Here is a 23,961-nt window from a genome sequence, read left to right on the forward strand (position 1 = left end):
GGTGACTTTGGGCCAGTCACTCTCGCTCAGCCCTCAGGAAAAGGCAAGAGCAATATCACTTGGTAAGAAAACTGCAGGGACTTATCCTTATAATTGCCACGAGTCAAAACTGACTTCAAGAGTCCAAACGAAAAAGGGAGGAAATGCTGCTGATCATTTTGAAAGAGATTGTTGCCTGGGTATTTTATTTCTGGGGAATTTGGCCAGGTTGTGTCTATTGCTGTGTCATCTTGCAATTGTAACTGGTGCCCCTTGCCTCCTCTGTATTAAATAGTCACCCCTCAGGATCGTCAAATCAATGGCACAGGATTTGAGATGGAGGTAAATTTTCTATTATACCTGCTGTTCCCTAGCTGGCCACTGGGTGGCAACACAAAGACACAAATTTTAGTTTCCTAATGTAGCAAAATTCTGCTACTTCTGTTTACTTCTATAAACTCCATCCACAGATGATAGTAATAGTGATATACAGGTAGTCCTCGACTTATGACCACAGTGGAGCCCAAAATTTATCCTGACACATTTGTTAAGTGCATTTTACAACCTTTCTTGCCACAGTTGTTAAGTGAATCGCTGCAGTTGGTATGTTAATAACCCCGTTGTTAAGTGAATCTGGCTCCCCCATTGGCTTTGCTTGTCAGAAGGTCACAAAAGGGGATCACATGATCCCTCGGGACACTGCAACGGTGATAAGTACGAACCAGTTGCTAAATATCTGGATTTTGATCCACATGATCATGGGAATGTTGCAAAGGTCGTAACTTTGAAAAAAACGGCCATAAGTCACATTTTTCAGTGCTGTTGTAACTTTGAGCTACACGAACTGTTTGCAAGTCAAGGACTACCTGTACAATATTTTCCTAAAGCTGAAAAAAGAAAGAAAGAAAGCAGACATAAACTCAACCAGTTTTAATACATCTCAGCATTGAAAAACCACAACCATCCCACCACCTCGAGTTTCAAATACATAAACTTAAAAACACGAACCCATGCTTTATGTGAAGTGTGCATTTAGAGTTTGCTTTAAAAAGCTTCCCCTGTTTAAAAAAAGAAAAAGAAAACCTTTGGAAGGATGCTTGGTTAGAAGCAAGAAGCTGGCGTTTCGAATGAATTAGATTCGGTTTGTGACAATAGTCCAAAAGAAAAAGGAAAAAGAGGCAAACTATAGGTGTGGTTGATGTGTTGCTTTGTCTCCTTTGTAAGAATGAGTCATGAAAACTGGAGTGCGGGGCTTTTAAAAGCTACCCGACGTCCTTCCTTCCAGCCAACTTAGGGAGTCAGGGTGAGAACAGCCTTGTGAAAGAGGTGAAAAAAAGGAACAAAGGCCTCGTTGGAGACGGTGCTTGTGTAGGTATGATGGAGTAAGTTGGCTTCATCGGCGTCAAAGAAAGACACGTGCTTCCCGGTGTAATTTAAAAAGACCCGAATCCTTCTCAGCCCCCCAGTGGGCTGCAACCGAGAATAATTTGGAGGATCTAAAGCAAAATAGTCGTTGCCACGCTTCCCTATGGCCCAAATGCCACTTCTGGGCTCAATGGAGATGGCGTTTTTCCTCCTCACAGATTTCCGGGCCACGCCCACTGTCCAGTCCCCCTCCTTGCCCATGGAAATGTCCCAATAACTCCGGCCCTCCTTGAACTCCTCGCAGCCCAGCACGCTGTGGCTCATGTCGAATCGTTTGTGGGACTTTGCAAAGCACGCCGCCTCGTTTCCCAGCGTCACGCTTTTGCAGTCCTCCGATAGGATGAGCAGGGGGTGAGCCGTCTCCTTGTCTAAAGTGATCACCGCTGGAGGAGGGAAGAAATAAAAGATGGAGATAAGCAAGCATGACGGTTGGGAGACCAATCTTGGAGGCAAACACCGTGTTTCCCCAAAAATAAGACCTACCCTGAAAATAAGACCTAGTCTGATTTTTAAAGCATGTGTGTAATATAAGCCCTACCCCAAAACTAAGCCCCAGTGAAGGTGTGGCCAGCACAGGAAGCAGCAAACACGCACAGGCTGATGGTTTCCAGCAGCAGCAGCAGCCCGCGTAGTGCAGGTGTTGCTTATCTGTCCAAGCAGCAGGCAGAGGCGAAGGGGAGCCACATGATCCAGATGTGCTGTGTGGGATACATCGTGGGCCAATGTCATGGGCAGCTGCTGGAGGCTCATCTTTGTGTGGTGGCACTGGCAGCAGATGGAGGCACATGCACGGGGGAGAAGGCAGGCAATCTGGATACGTACAGGTGTATCTCTCGGCTTATCTGCAGCCCACATGGTACATCGGGATCGCCTGCATTCCCGCACCTCTGCCTCCATCTGTTACCACCTGAAGACAAGCCTCCTGTGGCTGGCCAGCCACTCCAGCCCACTGAATCTCAGCTTTCCTGTGGCCTGCACAGCGCGTCCAGGTCCCCTGCCTCCCCTCCTCATGCCTCTGCCTCTGCCTGCTGCTTGGACAGGTAATCAACTCACCTTCACTGTGCAGGCCGAACAGCCCCAAAGTATGCTCACCACTGGCAGGGGTGAGATTCAACCAGTGTTACTACCGGTTTGGTGACTACGTTTTGCTGTGCGCGCGCGTGTAAAAAAACCTTAAGCTGTGCCTCCCGGACAGCTGAAAAGCACTGCGTGCAGGTGCGCAGTGTTTAAAAAGCCTATTTTTTCCTGCTTTTTCAACCTTAGCTGTCCCATGCAAAGCAGCTGAGGTTGAAAAAGCAGGAAATAAAAGACAGGTAAGAGCCCAGGCGGGCGGGTGGGTGGACCAAACAGCAGCAAACCCAGAACTGGTTCAGCGTCTGCTGCTCTTCAGAGCTACCAGTTCTTTAGAACCGGCAGAACCAGTAGCATCCCACCCCTGGCCAGCAGGCTTCACCTGCTGCCGGATACCATCTGTCCCCATGCGCTTGCTGCTTCTTGTGTGTGCGCCAGAGAGTGGGACACCCAGCCGGGCTGATCACCCTTTAATTGTGTTTCCCCAAAAATAAGCCCAAGTGCTTATTTTGGAGCTCCCCCAAAATATAAGATTGCCTCCCCAAATATGGACAGGTACAGAGGTGGTATTCAGCCAATTCGGACCGGTTGTGGCGTATCGGTAGCGGAAATTTTGAGTACTTTACAGAACTGGCAAATGCCACCTCTGACAGGCCTTGCCCACCTGCCCCCGCCGTTAGCTCTCCTATATTCCCTCGGCTGATTCGCACAGCAGAGCTGATTGCCGCGCCTCAGCTGAGCTAACAAACAGCTCAGCTGACTCACCAACGTTTGGACAGAGGTCAGTCTTGGAGCCCTGCATGCTCATAGAACCAGTAGGAAAAAAATTGGAAACCCACCAGTGGTGGTATTCAGCCAGTTCACACCGGATTGGGCAAACGGGCAAACCGGTAGCAAGAATTTGGCGTGGGTCACCGAACCGGTAGTAAGTTCTAGCTGGCCACGCCCCTGACCCGGTCGCTGGCTCACTTGCCCCGCCTGCCTGATGCTTGCTCATCCCGCCCTCCTGACTTAAAGTAATTTTTTTCTTTTTTTTCCTTCGCGACAGTCAGCTGTTCATAAGATCAGCTGTGCCAGGATTTCCCTTGCTGAGGCCCAGGAAGGCAAAAAAATGGAGGGAGGAGCTCAGCCCCCTCCTCTATTTTTTGCCTTCCTGAGCCTCAGGGGAGCCTTCTGGGAGCAAAAACGACCCCCCCCCCAGAGGCTCCTCTGAGGCCCACAAGGCCCAAAAAATGGGTGGGTGGGACAAAAAAAAGCAAAAAAAAAGAAAGCCACGCCCATCCAGTCACATGGCCATCCCCACCAAGCCACGCCCACAGAACCGGTAGTAAAAAATTTGAATCCCATCCCCACCACTGGACAGGTAGATAGTCTTGTCAAAATACAATGGTCTGGAATTCTGGGCTAATCTTAATGCATTTTTAAACCCTCTCTCCATTTCCTGCAACATAAATAACCCAAATGTTTTCAGTCTCGACCCACATCCGTGTCTGGATCTAGTAAAAGTAATTTGAATAAAGCGCAAAACCTCCGACTGAAAAAAGATTGTAGTTGTTTATCTACCTGTGGTGTTTATTTAGGTAGTCTTTGACTTATAACCATTTGTTTAGTGTCCGATCAAAGTTACTACAGCCCTGGAAAAAGTGACTTACGGTCTTTTTTCACACTTACAACACACAGTCACATGATCAAAATGAAGAGGCTTGGCAACTGGCCCGTATTTATGACGGCTGCAGTGTCCCAGGGTCATGGGGTCACCTTTAGCAACCTTCTGACAAGTGAAGTCCATGGGGAAGCCAGATTCACTTAACAGTGGTGTTACTAGCTTAACAACTGTTGTAATTCACTTAACAACTGTGGCAAGAAAGGTTGTATAAAGGGGCAAAACTCACTTAACAACCCTCTCACTTAGCAATGGAAATTTTGGGCTCACTTGTGGTCACATAAGAGTTTCCCAAAAAAACCTCTAGCCAATAATAAGAAAATAAATCCACAATAAATAAAGCCAATAGTTAAACAATATAATCACAGCCCACCTTCCTCTTTAAAAACCATTTTTAAAGTCACAGAAAGCTGGTGTGATCAAATGTGGATTCTCTTCCATCCTCTGCCTCTAAAAAGGCACGTGTATGGAGGCAAATAACTTTTTTAAAAAATTAAATGCCATTAAGATGGCAACAAAAAGGAGTGGTACCGTGGCCTAGAGGTGGAGTCTCGCCTCACAATCAGGAAGCTGTGAGTTCGATCCTAGGTAGAGACAGATATTTTTCTCTCTGGGCACAATGAGAATAGATCTGCTGAACAAAACTCCACATTGACAACAGGAAGGGCATCCAGCCAGTAAACATTCATCTCCATTCAGTTGCCCAGACTCCAGCCCCCAAGGGATTATGGGGTCATTAAAAAAAGATGATGAAGATGGCAAGAAAGAGGACTGAACAGCCTTTTAACTTTGTCTATGGTAGTCTGGAAACTCACCTTGCTGCAGGGAGAACCCCAAATTCAGACTTTCTGCGGAAGAAATCAAAGCTTGATCATGCAAATTGTCTTCATTGGTTCTTTTTAATACTCTCTATTATTCCCCCTGCTTCCTTGCTGGCATCCAGATGTCCCTTGTTAAGTCAACAATTCTCTTCCTAAAGCTTGTGAATCGTCTTATTTCAATGCAGCACCGAATAAGAAAACAACTGAGCAGACTTTATAAAGCACAAAGGTATGCAATAATAATAATAATAATAATAATAATAATAATAATAATAATAATAATAATAATAATATAAAAACAATAAACAACAATAATAACAATAAACAATAACAATAATATAGTAAGCACTAAAACAATTGGTGCTGACAAGATTACCATTGGTCAGCTGCAGAAGGCCACCTTACTGGGATCTAATAATAATAATAATAATAATAATAATAATAATAATACAATATATAGGAATTTGTTTTAATGGAGCTTAGGGTGGTTGCTGTGTGACAAACGAGAGAGCCACGTATAGTTAGTCCTCAACTTGCAACCATTCATTTAAACCAGAGATCTCCAAACTTGGCCAACTTTAAGACTTATGTACTTCAACTCCCAGAATTCCATGCTGGCTAGGGAATTCTGGGAGTTGTAGTCCACAAGTCTTAAAGTTGGCCAAGTTTGGAGATCTCTGATTTAAATGACCGTTCAAAGTTAACAACAGTGAGGACAATTAAGTAGCGGAAGAGCTTTGCCTTCAGAAGCTATGGGTGCTTCATTACTGGAGGATTTTAAGAAGAGATTGGACAGTCACTTGTCTGAAATGGTATAGGGTCTCCTGCTTGAGCAAGGGGGCTGGACTAGAAGACCTCAAGGTCCCTCCCAGCTCTATTCTGATTGATTACTGAAAAAAGTAACTTATGGCCACTTTTGGCTTATAAAAGTGGCTTATTCACACTTGCAACCATTGCAGCGGCCACATGGTCCCATGATCAAAAATTGGATGCTTGGCAACTGGCATGTACTTATGACGGTTGCAGTGTCCCCTGGTCATGTTTGCTACCTTCTCACAAGCAGAGTCAATGGGGAAGCCAGATTCACTTAATAGAATAGAATAGAGTGGAGTGGAATGGAATAGAATAGAGAGTTGGAAGGTACCTTGGAGGTCTTCTAGTCCAGCCCCCTACTTAGGCAGGAAACCCTACACCACTTCAGACAAATGGTTATCCGATCCCTTAACAACCCATGTTATTAACAACTGCAGGGATTCATTTAACAATTGTGGCAAGAAAGGTCATAAAATGGAATAAAATTTACTTAATTATCTCACTTAGCAACAGAAATGTTGGGCTCAATTGTGGTCATAAGTCAAGGACTGCCAGGATATATTGGCCAGCATCCTCTTTACCTTGGAATTGCTTGATGGCACTCTTCAGAAAGATGTTATCATCCCATATTTTCCATATTTCCCATTTATTGTTAGGAGGGAAAAACCTGCGATGTTGAATCTCCTTCTTTTTACACCTAATAGGAAACGGGATATTAATTCATTTTCTTTGTTTGTTTTGTTTCATTTATTTATTTATACTTATCAAGAATATCCATAGAGTAAAGAGCTATAAGAAGAAAAAAGAAGAAGAACAGGACAAGTGCAAGAAATGAAAAACTAAAAAGTAAGAAATATATACATGATTTCCAATCTTCCCTCCATAAATATTTTAGAAATCCCTTCACCGTCCCTTCATTTAATCCATATTTTTAGTCATTTTCAAATCCAAGAATAATCTATTCATTTTGATCTTCTTTTTAGTATAAGGTTTTTTCCTGTCTTCCAAAAAAGTTTTCGTTATTTGTACTTTAACCAAACAAATCAATTTTGCCTTTTCAGCAAACTCTTTAATTTTTACCATCCAGTCTTCCATTGTGGGAATTTTATAATTCTTCCACTATTGTGCATACAATAAATTTGCTGCGGTTACCATATAGAATATCAATCTTCCATTAGTATTTTTCAATTCAGATAACAGATAATCAGAGTTGGAAGAGACCTTGTAGGTCATCTAGTCCAACCCTCCACCCAAGCAGGAAACCCTGCACCATTTCTGACAAATGGCAGTCCAATCTCTTCTTGAAAATTCAGTGTCCAGAACTCCCAATAAAATGAGTCCTGATTTTTAAATAACATTGTTTCTTAATTTTCTCCCAATTCAACCATAACGATTCCTGTATATAGTGCCTTCTAAAATAGCCCTGCGATTTAGTTCCTTTATACCACAAAAAAGCGTGCCAACCCAACAATGTCATGTCCTTCCAATGTCAATAATCTAGTCTTTCTTAATGTTATCCATTCTTTAGCCCACATTAAGTTTGCATCTTGATAATACAACTCCCAGTTAGGAAGGCCAAATCCTCCTCTAATTCTAGCATCCTGTAAAAATTTTAATTTTATTCTCGCTTTCTTACCTTGCCATATGTATTTCAACACAATTTTATTTAATTCTTCAAAATAGTCCTTACTTAGCTTGATTGGTATTGTTTGAAACAAATATAAAATTCTAGGTAGAATATTCATTTTAATTGTTGAAATTCTACCTATCAAAGACAATTGTAGATTTTCCCACTTTTTCAAGTCGGATGCTATCTGCTGTTTAAGTTTGATATAGTTATTCTCTTTCAATGTAATACATCTTGAAGTCAAAATTATCCCCAAGTATTTAACTTTATTCGTAACTTGAATTTTCAATAGGTCTGCCAACTCTTCTCTTTGTCTCAATAACATGTTTTTGTCAAAATCTTTGTTTTCTCTTTATTTATTTTCAAGCCAGCCATCTCACCATATGTCTCTATCTTTTCCAGTAATTTTAAAGCTGTCTCTAAAGGGTCTTCCAAAATAAAGACCAAGTCGTCTGCAAAGGCTTGCAACTTAAATTCCTCCTTTTTAACTTTCATTCCTTTTATGCTTGTGTCCTCTCTAATATTTCTGTTTAGCACTTCCAAAGTCAATAAAAATAGCAGAGGGGATAATGGACATCCTTGTCTTGTGCCTTTTTAATATTAATAGAATCTGTAAATTCTCCATCTATCATCACTTTAGCTGTCTGCTTATAATATATAGTTTCTATTGCTTGGATAAATTTTCTAGCAAAACCCATCTGTTCCAGTAATAATAACATAAATTTCCAATTCACGTTATCAAATGCTTTTTGGGCATCTAAGAATATCAAAGCCATTTGTTTTTCAGGATGTGCCTCATAGTATTCCAAAGTATCCAGAATTACTCTCATGTTGTCTTTAATTTGTCTCTTTGGTAAAAATCCATTTTGATCAGGATGAATAAAATTATTTAAGTATTTTTAAGCCTTTCTGCCAAAATTGAAGCAAAGATTTTATAATCTGCATTTAATAAAGAAATGGGTCTATAGTTCTTAATTTGTAGTGGGTCAGCCCCTTCTTTTGGGATGAGCGTAATATAAGCTTCTGACCATGTTTTAGGCATTTTCTTGTTTATCATAACTTCATTCATAATTTCTAACAATGAGATACTCAACGATTCTTGTAGTGTTTTGTAAAATTCTGCCGGAAAGCCATCTGGTCCTGGTGCTTTCCCGTTATTCTGTCTATTAAGTGCTTCAGTTAATTCCATCATTGTTATAGGATTTTCTAACATTTTCCCAGTTTCGTCCGGTATCTTGGGTAGGTTGGCATTTTGTAGGTACTGTTTGATTTTCCCCTCATCAAGATCCTCCTGCTTATATAATATAATAGTGCATAAAAGTCTCGAATAATTCTCTTTTTCTCCTTATTACCATAACAGACTTGGCCTTGTTCATCCATTAATTGTAGTATTTTCTTGGATTCTTTCTCTTTTCTCAATTTATATGCTAACCATCTACCTGGCCTATTTGCATCTTCAAAGTAGTTCTGTTTAGCACTTCTAATTTTTGCGCAATTCTTCTTTCTCTGTTTGGTCCATTTTATGTTTAATTATGTCCATTTTAAATTTAATATCTTTTTCTGCGGTGTTCTCTGTAATTCTTTTTCCAATTTTTTATAATCCTCTTCTAAAATTTTAATCATTTGCCTCTTTCTAATATTCTTTTTCTTTGTATAATCCATTATCAATCCTCTTGCATAAGCCTTCATTGTGTCCCAGACATTCTGCATTGAAGTATCTTCTTTTCTGTTCTCATTAAAGAAGAAGGCTGTTAGTTTATTTTTTAAGACATTTCACTTCTCATCCAAGAAGCTTCTTCGGTTCCGACTGGATGTTGGGGAATGGAAGGATTTATACTCCTTGCAGACAGCTGGCTATTTGCGTTCTTTTAGTGCACAGGTGTCAAACTTATGGCGTCACATTGCTGTCACGTGACATATTGCGATGTTTTTCCCCCCTTCACGGAGCTGGGTGGGCGTGGCCTGCAAGTCACGCATCTGGCCCATGGGCTGCCAGTTTGACACCCCTGTTTTAGTGAGCTCAAGCCACGTGGAGGTTTATCTGTGTCCTCAGGGAAACCTGAATGGTGCCAATGGGTGTGGAGCAGTGGTGGGATTCAAATTTTTGTACTACAGGTTCTGTGGGCGTGGCTCGGTAAGGCATGGCAGCGGAAGGATACTGTAAAATCTCCAGTCAGAGGTGGGATTTGCCGGTTCTCCGAACTACTCAAAATGTCTGCTACCAGTTCTCCAGAACTGGTCAGAACCTGCTGAATACCCACCTCTGGTGTGGAGCCTTCTTGGAATTGCTGAAAGGACGGTGTTGTAGACCAGAGATAGATGACATCGTATCCCTCCCCTTCTGTTGAGAGAGGGCTGTTCAATTTTGACCATAGATGGCCTCTTTATCCCCTCTTCCAAACCAGCGGTCCTCTCTGTCCAAAATGATGACTTTGCTGTTTTCAAAAGAGTGGCCTTTGTCTTTTATTAAATGCGGATGGACTGCTGAATCTAGTCCTGATGGGTTTCTATTCCTATGTTGTGCCATGCATTTATGAAGTGGCTATTTTGTTTCCCCAATGTACAGATCTGTTCATGGCTCACTGCATTGTACTGCATTGGACAAAGAGGCCATTTGTGACACCTGTTGCACAATTCCCAGACAATTCTGAAGTCCTAACCCACGATTCATCTTTACTGTCTCTAGTGATACAATACTTTATGTGTAATTTTTATTTATTACGTCAGAATTATATACTACATTTATGTTCCACGTGTCTTCTAGATAGGACACTGCTTCTCAACAGGGAAAAGTCCAGATAGGACGACTTCAATTCCCAGAATTCTCAGCAAGGGCCAAAGATTCTGGGAGTGGAAACTCACATGTTTGGAAGTGGCCTGGTTGGAAAGCAGTATTCTAGAACAAGGGTCCCCAACCTTGGCAACTTTAAAACTTGTGGACTTCAACTCCCAGAATTCCTCAGCTAGCTGGCTGAGGAATTCTGGAAGTTGAAGACCACAAGTCTTAAAGTTGCCAAGGTTGGGGACCCCTGTTCTAGAAGCTCTAAAAGGGCAATATATTTACGTCAGCTTTGAAGCCATTTTCCTTTGAGGCTTCTGAGTTGCCAGATTCAGTGCCTGAAAATTCGGGAGGGGAATTTCAAGGAGCGGTGGAAGATTTGCCACAACTACATTCTTTTCTCAGAAAGTCAAGGACATGTTACCCTGCACCCGGAAGGGAGTGGCTGGGGATAGTCTCCAGTTGGAACAAATGAATGATTGGGCCATGTGATGGACTACTGGGTGTTAGGGGTTGGATTTGGGGTTTTCTTTGGGCTAGGGAAAACCTGGAACTTTCAGATACGGGTTTTCCCCACATGTGCCAATATGACATCTCTAATTAATGGATCTTTGGAAAGATGATATTCTCGGAGTCTTTTTCTCTGGAGGTTGTTACTTGGAATGCTGACAACTTAATTATTCAACTTCTAATTTGATCTGCCTAGCAAACCTATGAGGAAGATTAGGCTGAGAGAGAGCGAGTAAGATATTATGGCTAGGCATGTCGAAAGCTTCCATGCCAGGGTTTCTTTCTTCTGTCCATCAGTGGAAGAAAATAACCAATAACATTGGAACTTTAGGGAGGAGTTAAAGGAGGAGGTAAAACCAAATTGGTACTATAGGATACTGACGGAGAGAATACAATACAGGTAGTCCTCGACTTACAACCAGAATCGAGCGCGAAATTTCTGTGGCTAAGTAAAATGGTTAAGTGAGTTGCGCCCCATTTTACAATCTTTTTTGCCACTGTTAAGCAAATCACTGCAGTTGCTAAGTGAATTAGATAGTTGTTAAGTGAATGTGACTTCCCACGTTGGCTTTGCTAATCAGAAGCTGGCTGAGAAAGTTACAAATGGTAATCCCACAACTCCAGGACAGTCCAACTGTCATAAATTACATGCTACCGGTAGTTGTCATGCACCCAATTTTTTGATCACGTGACCATGGGGGATACTGCAATGGTCAGAAGTGTGAAAATCGGTCAGAAGTGCCCCCTTTTCCAGTGCTTTTGCAACTTTGAACGGTGACTAAACATATGGTTGTAAGTCAAGGACTGCCTGTATGTGAGATTTCATTTGGGATATAAGCTTACAATTATAGAATGCACTAATACTGTAGAAACTCAAAATTCCATCTATATCTGAATGGAGACCACCCTACGTATTTCAGATCAGTACATCTTAACTTTTTTTAACCTCTGCTGCAGGTGAGGATGGTTCGATTAACCTGCGTGATGGACTTTTGACCGATTTTCACACTTATGACCACTGCAGTATCCCCATGGTCACGTGATCAAAATTTGTGCCCCTGATTTAACTACCGGTAGCATGTAATTTATGACAGTTGCAATGTCCTGGAGTGGCAATCCTGCTTTGTGATATCAGGTAGTTGAAGTATATCGTTCCAGCGCATTTCAAGAACATCAGAACAAGGAAGTATACATTCAGCATTGCTGCACAGATTATCTCTTGCTTTTTGTTGGATCAACTTACTTCTCTAGAGTGCTGCTTATATCCTAGAAGAAAAAGAGAACAGTTTCAGTACTGGTCACAGAGCATTCTGAAAGTTAAAATGTTGATAGCAACTGATATTTGGGCTGATCAAAGAACCATCCACTTAGCATAGGGAGGAGAACAGGTTGAACCTGGAATTATGATCATATTTTATTGAGGTCATAAGTTGAGGCATCACGTGACCAAATTCAGTTACAACTGTTGTTTTTTTATGACTGTCATTACATGGGCACCATTGGCATGAAGTGAATTCATTTTTCCCCATGGCCATTTTTTTGCTGAAATTGGAAGTAAACACTAGAAACTAGCAAAATAAATAAATAAATCACAAATTGCAGTCACATGACCACAGGACACTAAAAAAAAAAAAAAACAGCCATAAAGGTGAGCGAGTTGCCAAGTGCCCAAAATGTGATGATCACAGCCCTACAGGCATGCATGTGTGCGGCCATCAGAACTCCGAAAACAGGTTGCTAGTAGGCCTAGGGAGGTCCACAGTAACAGTCATTAAGCAACCAGTTGAGGATTACCTGCACTGGAAAATTGAGAAAATGAATTAAAAACACCTTTGTGGAGCGGGGCAAGACCTCCAAGGTCCCTTCCAACTCTTCTCTTCTCTTCTTCTCTTCTATTCGCTCCTGTTGTCCCTTGAACCAAACTGATCTCAGTATGGACTTTTACTAGGTCACAATCTGTAATAATATGTGGGGGAATGTACCCTATGACTATTATTAAGTGTTGTACCTTAAGATTCTTGATTCTTGAATGTATCTTTTCTTTTATGTACACTGAGAGCATTTGCACCAAGACAAATTCCTTGTGTGTCCAACCACACTTGGCCAATGAAGAATTCTATTCTATTCTATTCTATTCTATTCTATTCTATTCTATTCTATTCTATTCTATTTTCTATTCTATTCTATTCTATTCTATTCTATTCTATTCTATTTTCTATTCTATTCTATTTTATTCTATTCTATTCTATTCTATTTTATTCTATTCTATTGTTCTGTCCTATCCTATCCTATCCTATCCTATCCTATTGTTCTGTTCTAGTCTAGTCTAGTCTATAGTCTAGTCTATTGTTCTGTCCTGTCCTATCCTATCCTATCCTATCCTATCCTATCCTATCCTATCCTATCCTGTCCTGTCCTGTCCTGTCCTGTCCTGTCCTGTCCTGTCCTGTCCTGTCCTGTCCTGTCCTATCCTATCCTATCCTATCCTATCCTATTATTCTATTCTATTATTCTATTCTATTCTATTCTATTCTATTCTATTCTATTCTATTCTATTCTATTCTATTCTTATTCTTATTCTTATTCTTATTCTTATTCTTATTCCACTCCACTCCACTCCACTCTATTCTAAATGTACAACAGTGAAAGTTGCATTTCAGCACAGAAAAGGTTAGGCATTTGTGACCATCGAATTATAGCTGAACTACACTTTCTAGCCAACAGCCAGATCAATGGTGACAGATGGTAGGATTTGAAGATCAGCAAGATCTAGAACAGCATAACAGAGTTGGAAGGGATCTTAGAGGGCTTCTAAGTCCAACCCGCTGCTCAGGCAGGAGACCCTATGCCTATACCATTCCAAACAAATGGTTGTACAATCTTTTCTTTTGAAAACCTCCAGTGCTGGAGCTCCCGCAACTTCTGGAGACAAGTCGCTCCACTGATTGTTCCCACTGTTGGGAAATTTCCCTCTTAGTTCTAAGTTGCTTCTTTCCTTGATTAGTTTCCATCCATTGCTTTTTGTCCTGCCCTCGGGGTTTTTGGAGAAGAGCTTGACTCCCTCTTCTTTGTGGTGGAGGGAACAACTGGGAACAACTGCTATCATGCAGAGGTGGGTATTCAGCAGGTTCTGACCAGTTCTGGAGAACCGGTAGCGGAAATTTTGAGTTGTTCGGAGAACTGGCAAATTCCACCTCTGACTGGCCCCGCCCCCATCTCTTCTCTGCCTCCCGAGTCCCAGCTGATTGGCTGGGTCTTCTTTGGTTGCCCTGCACAGGAGAACGGAGCTGGAAAGCAGGTTAGTGGGGTAGGGAGGGAATGGGATTTTGCAGTATCCTTCCCCTGCCATGCCCATCAAGCCACACTACACCCATCAGGCCATGCCCACCAGGCCACACCCACAGAACCGGTAGTAAGCTATCATGTCATTCTGAGTCCTTATTTTCATTAAATAGACATACCCAATTTCTGAAACTGTTCTTCCTGTGGTTTAGCCTCCAGTCCCCTAATCATTGTTGTTGCTGTCAGTGAAGGGATTCAAATTTTTGTAAATTCTCCAGTCACAGGTGGTATTTGCCGGTTTTCTGAACTACTCAAAATTTCAGCTAGTGGTTCTCCAGAACTGGTCAGAACCTGCTGAATACCACCTCTGGTTGCTGTTCTCTTCACTCCTTCTAGAGTCTCAACATCTTTTTTTATATTGTGGCAACCAAATGGGTCTCTGATGGGCCTCAGGTTTCCACTTTTATTAGGAGAAGGTTCACTAAATACAATGTGCAACATCCTTCTGAGCAACCCGCCTAATATTGTGCCAATAGCAATACGTGGCCTGTGGCAGTCTAGCTGCAATTAAACTAGTGGTGGTATTCCAACTTTTTTTACTATCGGTTCTGTCGGCGTGGTGTCGGTGTGGCATGGCTTTGTGGGCATGGCATGGTGGGCGTGGGAGGGGAAGGATACTGTAAAATCCCCATTCCCTCCCCACCCCACTAACCTGCTTTCCACCTCCATTCTCCTGTGCAGGGCAACCAAAGAAGACCCAGCCAATCAGCTGGGACTTGGGAGGCAGAGAATAGATGGGGCGGGGGCAGTCAGAGGTGGGATTTGCCAGTTGTCTGAACTATTTTTATTTATTTGTTTGTTTGTTTGTCAAGCAAGTATTAGATAACAGGTATAAGTATAAACATGGTTATGAATACATGAAATGGATACGTATAAGAAAAAAAAGAAACAAACAATAGGACAGGGACGGTAGGCACGTTGGTGCGCTTATGCACGCCCCCTACAGACCTCTTAGGAAAGGGGTGAGGTCAATAGTAGACAGTCTAAAGTTAAAGTTTTTGGGGTTTGGGGAAGAAACCACAGAGTCAGGTAGAGTATTCCAGACATTGACCACTTTGTTGCTGAAGTCATATTTCCTGCAAAATACTCAAAATGTCTGCTACCAGTCCTTCAGAACTAATCAGAACCTGCTGAATGGCACCTCTGAATTAAACTACAACTCCCAGCATTGAACACCTTTTGGACATGCTCATTTAGGCTGCTGGGAATTGAACTTCACTGTCTGCAGAGCCCCAGGTTTCCAACTGATCCATATTAACACAGGAGTAGAATTTAGTTACTTTCCAGGAGAGCTTTATTTCCACAATGTCTACCAGCTTACCTGCAGGAAGCTGTTTGCTTGCTGGCTGCATTTCTTTTGCAATTCTCGCATCATCTTATCGCAGGAGGAGAATTCCTGGAAAAGCTCATCCATTCGTTCCTCCCGTTTCTGGATGGCGTTCTTCTCTATCTCACCGATTTTGCAGGTCTGAGTATGCTCTTCACTGTTGAGGAAGCGGCGGAGCTCCTCAAACGCGTCCTCCTTCTCTTTCCTCAGGGTCTGTGTCCCTTTCTTTGGGAATCCAACAGAAAGAAAAGGGTGTCAATCCTGAAGCTGGCCTGACTGAGGCTCTTTTGAGACTCGTGTTGGAGAAGAGGCATAGGGAGGGGAGAATAGAGACAGTTGGGGTGTTGTAGTCAAGGGGTTTGACCTTGGAGGGCCGGGAGTGGGCATGGTTCACGTGGCCAGCTTGACATCACTCGTGTCAGGGGCACCTGTGGTGGCCAAGTGCTAAGGCAAGCCTTCCCTCAGACTCTCCCTCACTCTCATTATAATTTCCCTTCCTTCCTTCCTTCCTTCCTTCCTTCCTTCCTTCCTTCCTTCCTTCCTTTCCTTCCTTCCCTCCCTTCCCTTCCTTTTCTTCTTTTTCCTTCCCCTCTTCATTCTCCTTTCTTCTTCCTTCCTCTCTTCCCTTATTTTTCCTTCCTTGCTCTCTTCCCATCTTCCTTTCTTTTCCTTTGTCCTTCCTCTTTCCCTTTCTCCTTTCCTGTCCCTTCTTGCATGCTCAAATGCAAAAGGGGAAACATTGGTTTTGTTTTGTTTGTCAAGCATGTATGAGAAAACAAATCTAAGGATGCACATAATCTAAACATATAAGTATAAACGGGTATAAGTATATACATAATAAATGAGCATGAATAAATGGGGACAGTAGGACAGGGACAGTAGGCAAGCTTATGCATGCCCCCTTACAGGCCTCTTAGGAATGGAGTGAGGTCCACGGTAGACAGTTTAAGGTTAAAGTTTTGGGGGTTTGAGGATGTGACAACAGAGTCAGGTAGTAAGTTCCAGGCGTTGACTACTCTGTTGCTGAAGTCGTATTTCCTGCAATCGAGTTTGTTTTATTTTTAGCTTGTTTTGATAGCCCCTCTGCCAGCAAGAACAGAGCTTGGGGGGGGGGGGGGGACAGAGGCACTTTGGGCCAGTCCTTTGCTGTTTCCAACTTAGGACCTAAGCACCCTGCGGGCTGAATCTGGCCCGCAGGTGAGTTTGACACCCCTGGTGTAGAATTTCCTGCTTGAGCAAGGGGATGGACTACAGCAGCAGCCTTCAACCTTTTGGCCAACAGGGACCAGTTGCGTGGAGAGAGGTTTTTCCACGGACCGGAGGGGGTGTGGTTTTGTGTACTGTCTGTGTTCTGACCTAGACTTCCCCAAAAAGCACTAAGCAGACATTTTCCCCCCGGCAAAACCCCTTTTATTAAACGAAGGTGAATTTCTTGCATTCATGTTCAGCCAAAGGCCTGGCAAACAGTCTTTCAAGGGTCTTAATTAGGAGCACAGACCTTATCTAGCTTGGAGAGCTGCCAAGTAAATATTTTCAAGTGCAGTGCTGACAAGGAAGGACTCAGCACAGAGTATCTGAGATGCACAGACAGGTCTTCACACTGCTGCAATGAACGAAGGAATGAATTGTTTCCTGCAAAAGCCTCCTCCCCTTTTGCTCCTCTTTTAATCCCTATGGGAGGAGGCATTCACCGTTCACCTGTGGCTTTACTCCCACATCAACTCTTAGTTCGTAATTGTTCTTTTCTTTTGGCAGCTCTGTGCATGTGCACGCAGGGAACCAGCTCCAGCTGCTCCCTTGCCTCACTGCTGTCCGTCTCTGAGGGCAGCTGATAACTGCCAGCCTGTTCTGGCCCCATCTGTGCCTCTGATGCAGAGCCCTCGTCCGAGCCTTCTTCAGCCTCCAGGACTGGCCCATATTCCTCCCCAACCCCCTCTACCCTGCTGCCAACTCCGCTAGCCGCTGGCGGGCCACAACAGTCTGTATCCTGTGGATGGAGTTTCATTTGTTGGTGTAGCCTGGTTTCTGGCTTGCCACAGACCAATGCTGTTTCACAGACCAGGGGTTGGGGACCCTGGACTAAAAGACCTCCAAGGTCCCTTCCAACTCTGTTATTCTGTTATTCTCGTGACATACGAAATCTTAACTCAGTCACAATGACTGAGTCTACCCAACTCACTAAGATTTAGATTCAGACATTGCTTGATTTGAATTCTACTGGGCAAACTTTAAAAAGGACTTTATGGTGTTCATAGTGAGGGGTCCTTGGTGCTCTCTGAGCTTGGTTGTTTTCCTGCAGATGTTTCATTGACTAAACTAGGTAGCTTGACTAGCTCTGATGATGTTATCTAATTTGGGTAATGAAACGTCTGCCAGAAAACAGCCAAGCTCAGAGAGCAAATGAAGGACTGCTCATTTCAACCCTGAGCTGCAAACTTTATCGGTCTTCATGATTTAGATTTGTTCCATATCAGAGACCAGATTTTGAAGACATCAGGGATCAGATTCCTCCAAATGAAGGATGCCATTTTACACATTTACAAATTAAAAGCAATTGGCTGTTTTTTAAAAAATATCTTACATAGTGACTTGCCAGCAACATCAACACTTACGATTATATCACGACTTTCTTTTTCTATGCCTATTTTATGCTTCAGAATCACATTTTTCTGATTCTCTGTGTAAACAAGGAACTCACGGAAATAATCCTGGGAAAAAAAAAACATAAGCGTGTTCAGAAGGCCATCTGTCATTAATAACAGGTTCCTTCATTAAAATCAATAGGCAAATGGTTCTAGTTCCATTTATTTGGCTTTATAAAGCCATCACTTTCTTCACCACAAACAAACATTTCTTGGCCTACTTTTCACTTTTACTTTCTCAAGACTTCTTCGCTTCCCATTCATTTCAGAAGTTGTGGGAACTTCATCCCTGGAAACTTTCAAGAAGAGACTGGAAGAGATCTGTCAGAAATAGTGTAGGGTCTCCAGCTTGGATGGGGGTGTTGGACTAGATGACCTACAAGGTCCCTTCCAACTCTGTTAATCTGTGTTTAACTTGGGGCCAATCGAAGTCAAAGAATCACACAAAATTATAATAAAAATGAGGAATCGATAGCTTTTCCGGTATTACGGACTGCAACACCCAAGAGCCCAAAATAGCTGGACCCAGAGTTAAGAGGGAAACACTGTAAGAGCAGAGTCATGTTAAGATATGGTTTTTGATTAACATACAGGTAGTCCTCAACTTACAACAGTTTGTTTAGTGACCAAAGTTACAACGGCACTGAAAAAAAAAGAATAACTTACGACCATTTTTCACATGGGTTACGAACAAACGGATCAAAATTTGGGTGCTTGGCAATTGACTCATATTTATGACAGTTGCAATGTCCCAGAGTCATGTGATCATCTTTTGTGTTGTGGCATGTCAGCAGAGTCAGACGAGGAGGAGGGGGAGGGGAGCCTGGGCCAGCTTTGGAGCCTTTGGAAGGCTTTGATGAGGAAGCAGAATCAGAAGCAGATGCAGAGCTGAGGCCTTCCATCCACCCCCAGGTGGAGAGGCCGCTGTCTTCGGGGCCTGAGCTGAGTGAGGGGGAGACAAATGGGGCTCATCCTAGATGCGTATATGCATAGAGAGGAGAGGAGAGGAGAGCAACGGAAGGCAATAAGCCGGCTCTCAGGGGAAAGAAGTCGTAGACTCTATCCAGCCCCTCCCAGGCTGGAAAATAAATAGTAGGGCTTTGGAAGCGGCCTGTTGTCGCAGAGAACCTTTCATTTTCCAGTGTACATCAAGTCAGATGTACAAGTCAGAATCCTTTGCCAGAACTAGGTTTGTCGGGATGAATTGCTCTATATTTGAGGTGCTAATTGACTCTCCGTGTTCTGACCCAGCCTTAGCAGAAACAAGAAACAGACTTCTTGTCACACAAAAAAAACCCCTCTTTATTTACCTCTTGTGAATTAATTGCATTCATCCACCGAAAAGTCCAGGCAATAGTCCTTCAAAGTTAACTACACTACAGACCTTATCAGTTAAAGGCTGCAAATTACGTTCTGGCAAGCAGTCTTTGTGGCACCAAACACAATGAGCAAAATCTTCAGAAAGACGAACTTTTTTTCTCCTACGACAACCACTCCCCTTTCCTTATTATTAATTCTCCATTTTTAATTTAATTTAATTTTAAAAAATTCATTTTTTAAAATGAAAACCATTTTCTGGCATATTTAAGTCACTGTTTCCCCCCTCAAGATGTGTGGGGTCCTTGGTGCTCTCTGAGCCTGCTTGTTTTCTTGCAGACGTTTCATTACCCAACTAGGTAACATCATCAGTGCTAGTTACCTAGTTTGGATAATGAAAGAGGTCTGCATGAAAACAAGCAAGCTCAGAGAGCACCAAGGACCCCTCATTTCAACCCTGAGCTACAAATATTCTCCTTTAAGATGTATACACAAAATTGGAAAAATGAAAATATACCTACACAGGAAAATGTAATAAAGAAAATATTAGATTGTGCTGAAATGGCTAGATTAACTTTGAAGATTAAGGATAAGGAGGACACAGAATCCTTTTTAACTTGGGAACTATTTTATCAATGGTTAGAAAGTAGAAGCAGAAGTTAGAAAATTAAAATCAAAGAGGATATGTAAATAAAAATGAAGCGTATAACTAAATAATGTTTTATAAATAGGATAAGGAAATATATTAGATTTGGAGGACAATGGTGATAAATGTGATGTTTATAAGGTCTGATATTAACTATATGATAAAATTGAATGGAGTGTTTAATTAAATAATGGAAACTGTTTAATAAGGATAAGTGAAGATTATGTGAATAGATTAAGTGAATAATGGTCATAATTAATGTGTGTATAAGGTTTGTTATTTGTATTTAAAAGAGATGATACCCAGATAGTAGACCGCCATTGTGGATATGGAAAATGTATATATAACAAAGGGAATTGCATAAAAAGTAATAATAATAAAAGATGTTGGATTTTAATTCCCAGAATCCCACAGCCAGCTCCCATCCAAGCTTTTGTCCACATTTTTTTTTTAAAAAAGGGACGCAGTGCTCAGTGGCTTAAGACGCTGAGCTTGTCAATCAGAAAGGCCAGCAGTTTGGCGGTTTGAATCCCTACCACTGCATAACAGAGTGAGCTCCCGTTACTTGTCCCAGCTGCCAACCTAGCCACTCGAAAGCATGTAAAAATTCAAGTAGAAAAATAGGGACCACTTTGGTGGGAAGGTGACAGCATTCCATACACCTTCGGCATGCCGGCCACATGACCACGGAGATGTCTTCGGACAGCACTGGCTTTTCAGCTTTGTAACGGAGATGAGCAGTGCCCCCTAGAGCTGGAAACGAGTAGCATGTATGTGTGAGGGGAAACTTTACCTTTATCTAAAAAAAAAAAAAAAACATTATTATTCCATCATTATTTTAGAAATAGAGGATTCACCCACCTTAAATTCTTGGGTTGCTTGCTCCAAGGAGATCCTGACGTGACCTTCGTGATCACTGAATCCAGCACACCACTTGCACAAGGGGGCTTGGTGATTCCTGCAGAAATATTCCCAAGGCTCTTGATGATTCTCGCAGGCCTCTTTGCCTCCGGCCTCCTGCTTCAACTTTTCAAGCAACCTTGCAATTTTTTCCAGGGATTTGTTTGGGAGAACAACCTCCGTCTCAGCGACCGTTTTGCACTGAGGGCAAATATACTTCAGCACAAACTCCCTCCAGTATTTCATAATGCAGTCGTGGCAGAAATTGTGTCCACACTGAAGGATGACGGGATCTCTGAAATACTCCAAGCAAATGGAACAGGTCACTTCTGAGCAGAATATCTTGTCGGAGATTTCCTGGCTCATGGTGCCGAGGGCGAGAAGCTGAAGGCCGGTTTTGTTCTTCCCAGAGGGTGTAATAATGCTTGAGCATCAAAGTTTAGGGAGAGCGCTTTTTTAAAAAAATTTACTTATTTATCTTTGCCACTCCTGCAAAAGATCAACCTATATAGAAAGAAAAGGAAACTAAGGTGAGATGGGATGATCACCCATTTTGTTTGGTGGGATTGTCTCCCAATCCCACCAAAAAGTTGTTAACAAGAATAACACAGTTGGAAGGGACCTTAGAGGTCTTCTAGTCCAACCCTCTGCTCAAGCAGGTGAACCTATACCATTTCAGACAAATGGCTGGCCAGTCTCTTTAAAAGCCTCCAGTGATGGAGCACCCACAATTTCTGAAGGCAAAGTAATTGTTCTCACAGTCAGGAAATTTCTCCTTAGTTCTGGTTCTCTCCTTGAATAGTTTCCACCCATCGTTTCTTGTCCTGCCCTCAGGTGCTTTGAAAAATAGGCTGACCCCCTCAAATACCATTGATAACAATAAATAGTTGTTAATCAAGATAGCACTTGATTTAGAATCATTTGTTCTTTTTTCCATTATTTAATTCAAAAAAAGTTAAAATACAACTACCAAATTTCAATTTCTCCATGGTCGCATGATCTCAATTCAGACGCTTGGCAACTGGGTCACATTTGTGACAGTTGTTGTGTCCCAGAGCCACGTGATCCTCTTTTGCGGCCTTCTGACAAGCGAAGTCATTGGGGAAGCCAGATTCACTTAACAACAGGGTGACTAACTTAACAACTGCAATGATTCACTTAATGACTGTGGCAAGAAAGGTTGTAAAATGGGACAAAACTCACTTAACTGCAGAAATTTGGAGCACAATTGTGGCCATAAGCCAAGAACTACCTGTACACATAAGAAGTACACTTACAAATAATCTCTGTCCATTGTCCTCAAAATTCATTGAAATGAGTTCCACCCACATATCAGAATACATACACCTGAGGACATTTTTCTCCTCTTTTAAAAAAAAGTTCTTTTACTGTCTCACAAAATTTAAGGGAGAAAACCAGAAGTGGTATTCAGCAGGTTCTGACCAGTTCTGGAGAACCAGGTAGCGGAAATTGTGAGGAGTTCAGAGAACCGGCAAATACCACCTCTGACTGGCCCTGCCCCCATCTATTCTCTGCCTCCTGAGACCCAGCTGATTGGCTGGGTCTTCTTTGGTTGCCCTGCATAGGAGAACAGAGCTGGAAAGCAGGTTAGTGGGGTGGGGAGGGAATGGGGATTTTGCAATAACCTTCCCCTGCCATGCCCACCAAGCCACACCATGCCCACCAAGCCACACCATGTCCACCAAGCCACACCATGTCCACCAAGCCACACCCACAGAGCTGATAGTAAAAAAATTTGAATCCCACTGTTGAGGTAATTCCCCGTTAGGAGAATGAGCGCACACAGGGAGATGTAGTGAGAGTAATGTTGAATAACACACACACAGCACACAGCTACACTGTATAGTAAAATGTAGGTTTTACTTCCAGTAAACGGTTAAGCAAAGTCCAAACACAGCCCAAGTCATATACGGTTAAAGCAGTCAGTTTTTAGTCCAGGGATAATCCAAAATCAAAGTCCAGTATCAAAAACAGTTCAGTAACAGACTTACATCAAATCCAAGAACTATGATCGGGAAAATGCAGGAACGGCAATGCTCTCAGCAACAACAGAACAACCCAGGTTTCTAGCTCCATCTTATGGCCGTTTGAGGAACCACACCCAATTACCATTTTAGCATTCCCTTAAAGAGACAGTATTAAAATGTCTATCCTGGTTTATATATTTTCCAACCCAACTGTTAGGTGACTTACATTCCTAACACCCACCACTGGAGAAAACTCTCTTTTCACTTAGATACCACTCCTTCAGAATTGGGGACAAAAATTGGAGCAAATTAAAAAACCCAAAAAAACTCAGTTCTTTCCATTCATCATTTGACTCCCCTAGTCAAAAAACAATGTTTGAAAATTTGAAACTGACATTTGAAAAGTCCCCATAAGATAGCATTTATTTATTTATTTAGAACATTTATATGGCATCTCCATCTTGCACCACATTCTGAGTGGTGCACAAGCAGGAAATAAACCATTTAAAATAAAATATATCAAAACTAAATATACAGGTAGTCCTCAACTTACGACCACAATTGATCCCAACATTTATGTTGCTAAGTGAAAAATTTGTTAAATGGGTTTTGCCCCACTTTTCTTGGGATACTACAACTGTCATAAATGTGAGTCAGTTGTCGACCATCCGAATGTAGAACACGTGGTCATAGGGATGATGCAATGGTCATAAGCATGAAAAACGGTGCTAAGTCCCTTTTTTCAGTGCCGTTGTAACTTTGATCAGCTAAATGTTGTAAGTCGAAAACTATCTATATTTAGTTCTAAACATTATTTAAAATCAAATAAGCACTTAGCTATTAAACACTACTAAATTACTTTTTAATTAATATTTACTATTAACGCCATGTCATCTCCCACAACAATGTAAATAAATAACAGTGCAATTCATTTATTAATTATGTTGCGTTGCACATCATTATACCATGGCATGGAGGCAACTTCGATTCCAAAACCTGTTGATGAGGGAATACAAGGGGGCACTCATCAAATTTACAGAGGACACTAAACTGGCAGGAATAGCCAACACCCCTGAAAGACAAGCTCAGGATCCAAACAGACCCTGACAAA

The 23,961-nt window shown here is 42.1% G+C and overlaps 1 protein-coding gene across 1 annotated transcript; it reads right to left on the reverse strand.

Annotated features, from left to right (window-relative positions):
• Window positions 1-1,269: 1,269 nt before the first annotated feature.
• On the reverse strand, window positions 1,270-21,228 carry LOC113424578 (E3 ubiquitin-protein ligase TRIM39-like). Its single transcript, XM_026686348.2, has 6 exons — window positions 20,824-21,228; window positions 17,970-18,065; window positions 15,352-15,582; window positions 11,932-11,954; window positions 6,354-6,469; window positions 1,270-1,787 (listed from the first exon to the last, which is right to left on the reverse strand). Exons 1-6 carry the CDS (start codon window positions 21,226-21,228, stop codon window positions 1,270-1,272), a joined length of 1,389 nt encoding a protein of 462 aa, XP_026542133.2.
• Window positions 21,229-23,961: the final 2,733 nt, after the last annotated feature.

This window comes from Notechis scutatus, chromosome 2, assembly GCF_049901735.1.
Source record: "Notechis scutatus isolate UNSWTSFEM ecotype Mainland chromosome 2, rNotScu1.2, whole genome shotgun sequence".
NCBI lineage: Eukaryota > Metazoa > Chordata > Lepidosauria > Squamata > Elapidae > Notechis > Notechis scutatus.

Excerpts from the sequence above, each read along its gene's own strand:
- LOC113424578 (XM_026686348.2), bottom strand. The coding sequence starts at position 21,228 with ATGAGCCAGGAAATCTCCGACAAGATATTCTGCTCAGAAGTGACCTGT. Across the intron at positions 11,955-15,351 it reads AAGCAAACAGCTTCCTGCAG|GATATAAGCAGCACTCTAGA; the intron begins GTAAGCTGGTAG and ends TTTTTCTTCTAG. Across the intron at positions 1,788-6,353 it reads TGCCATCAAGCAATTCCAAG|CGGTGATCACTTTAGACAAG; the intron begins GTAAAGAGGATG and ends TCCCTCCTCCAG.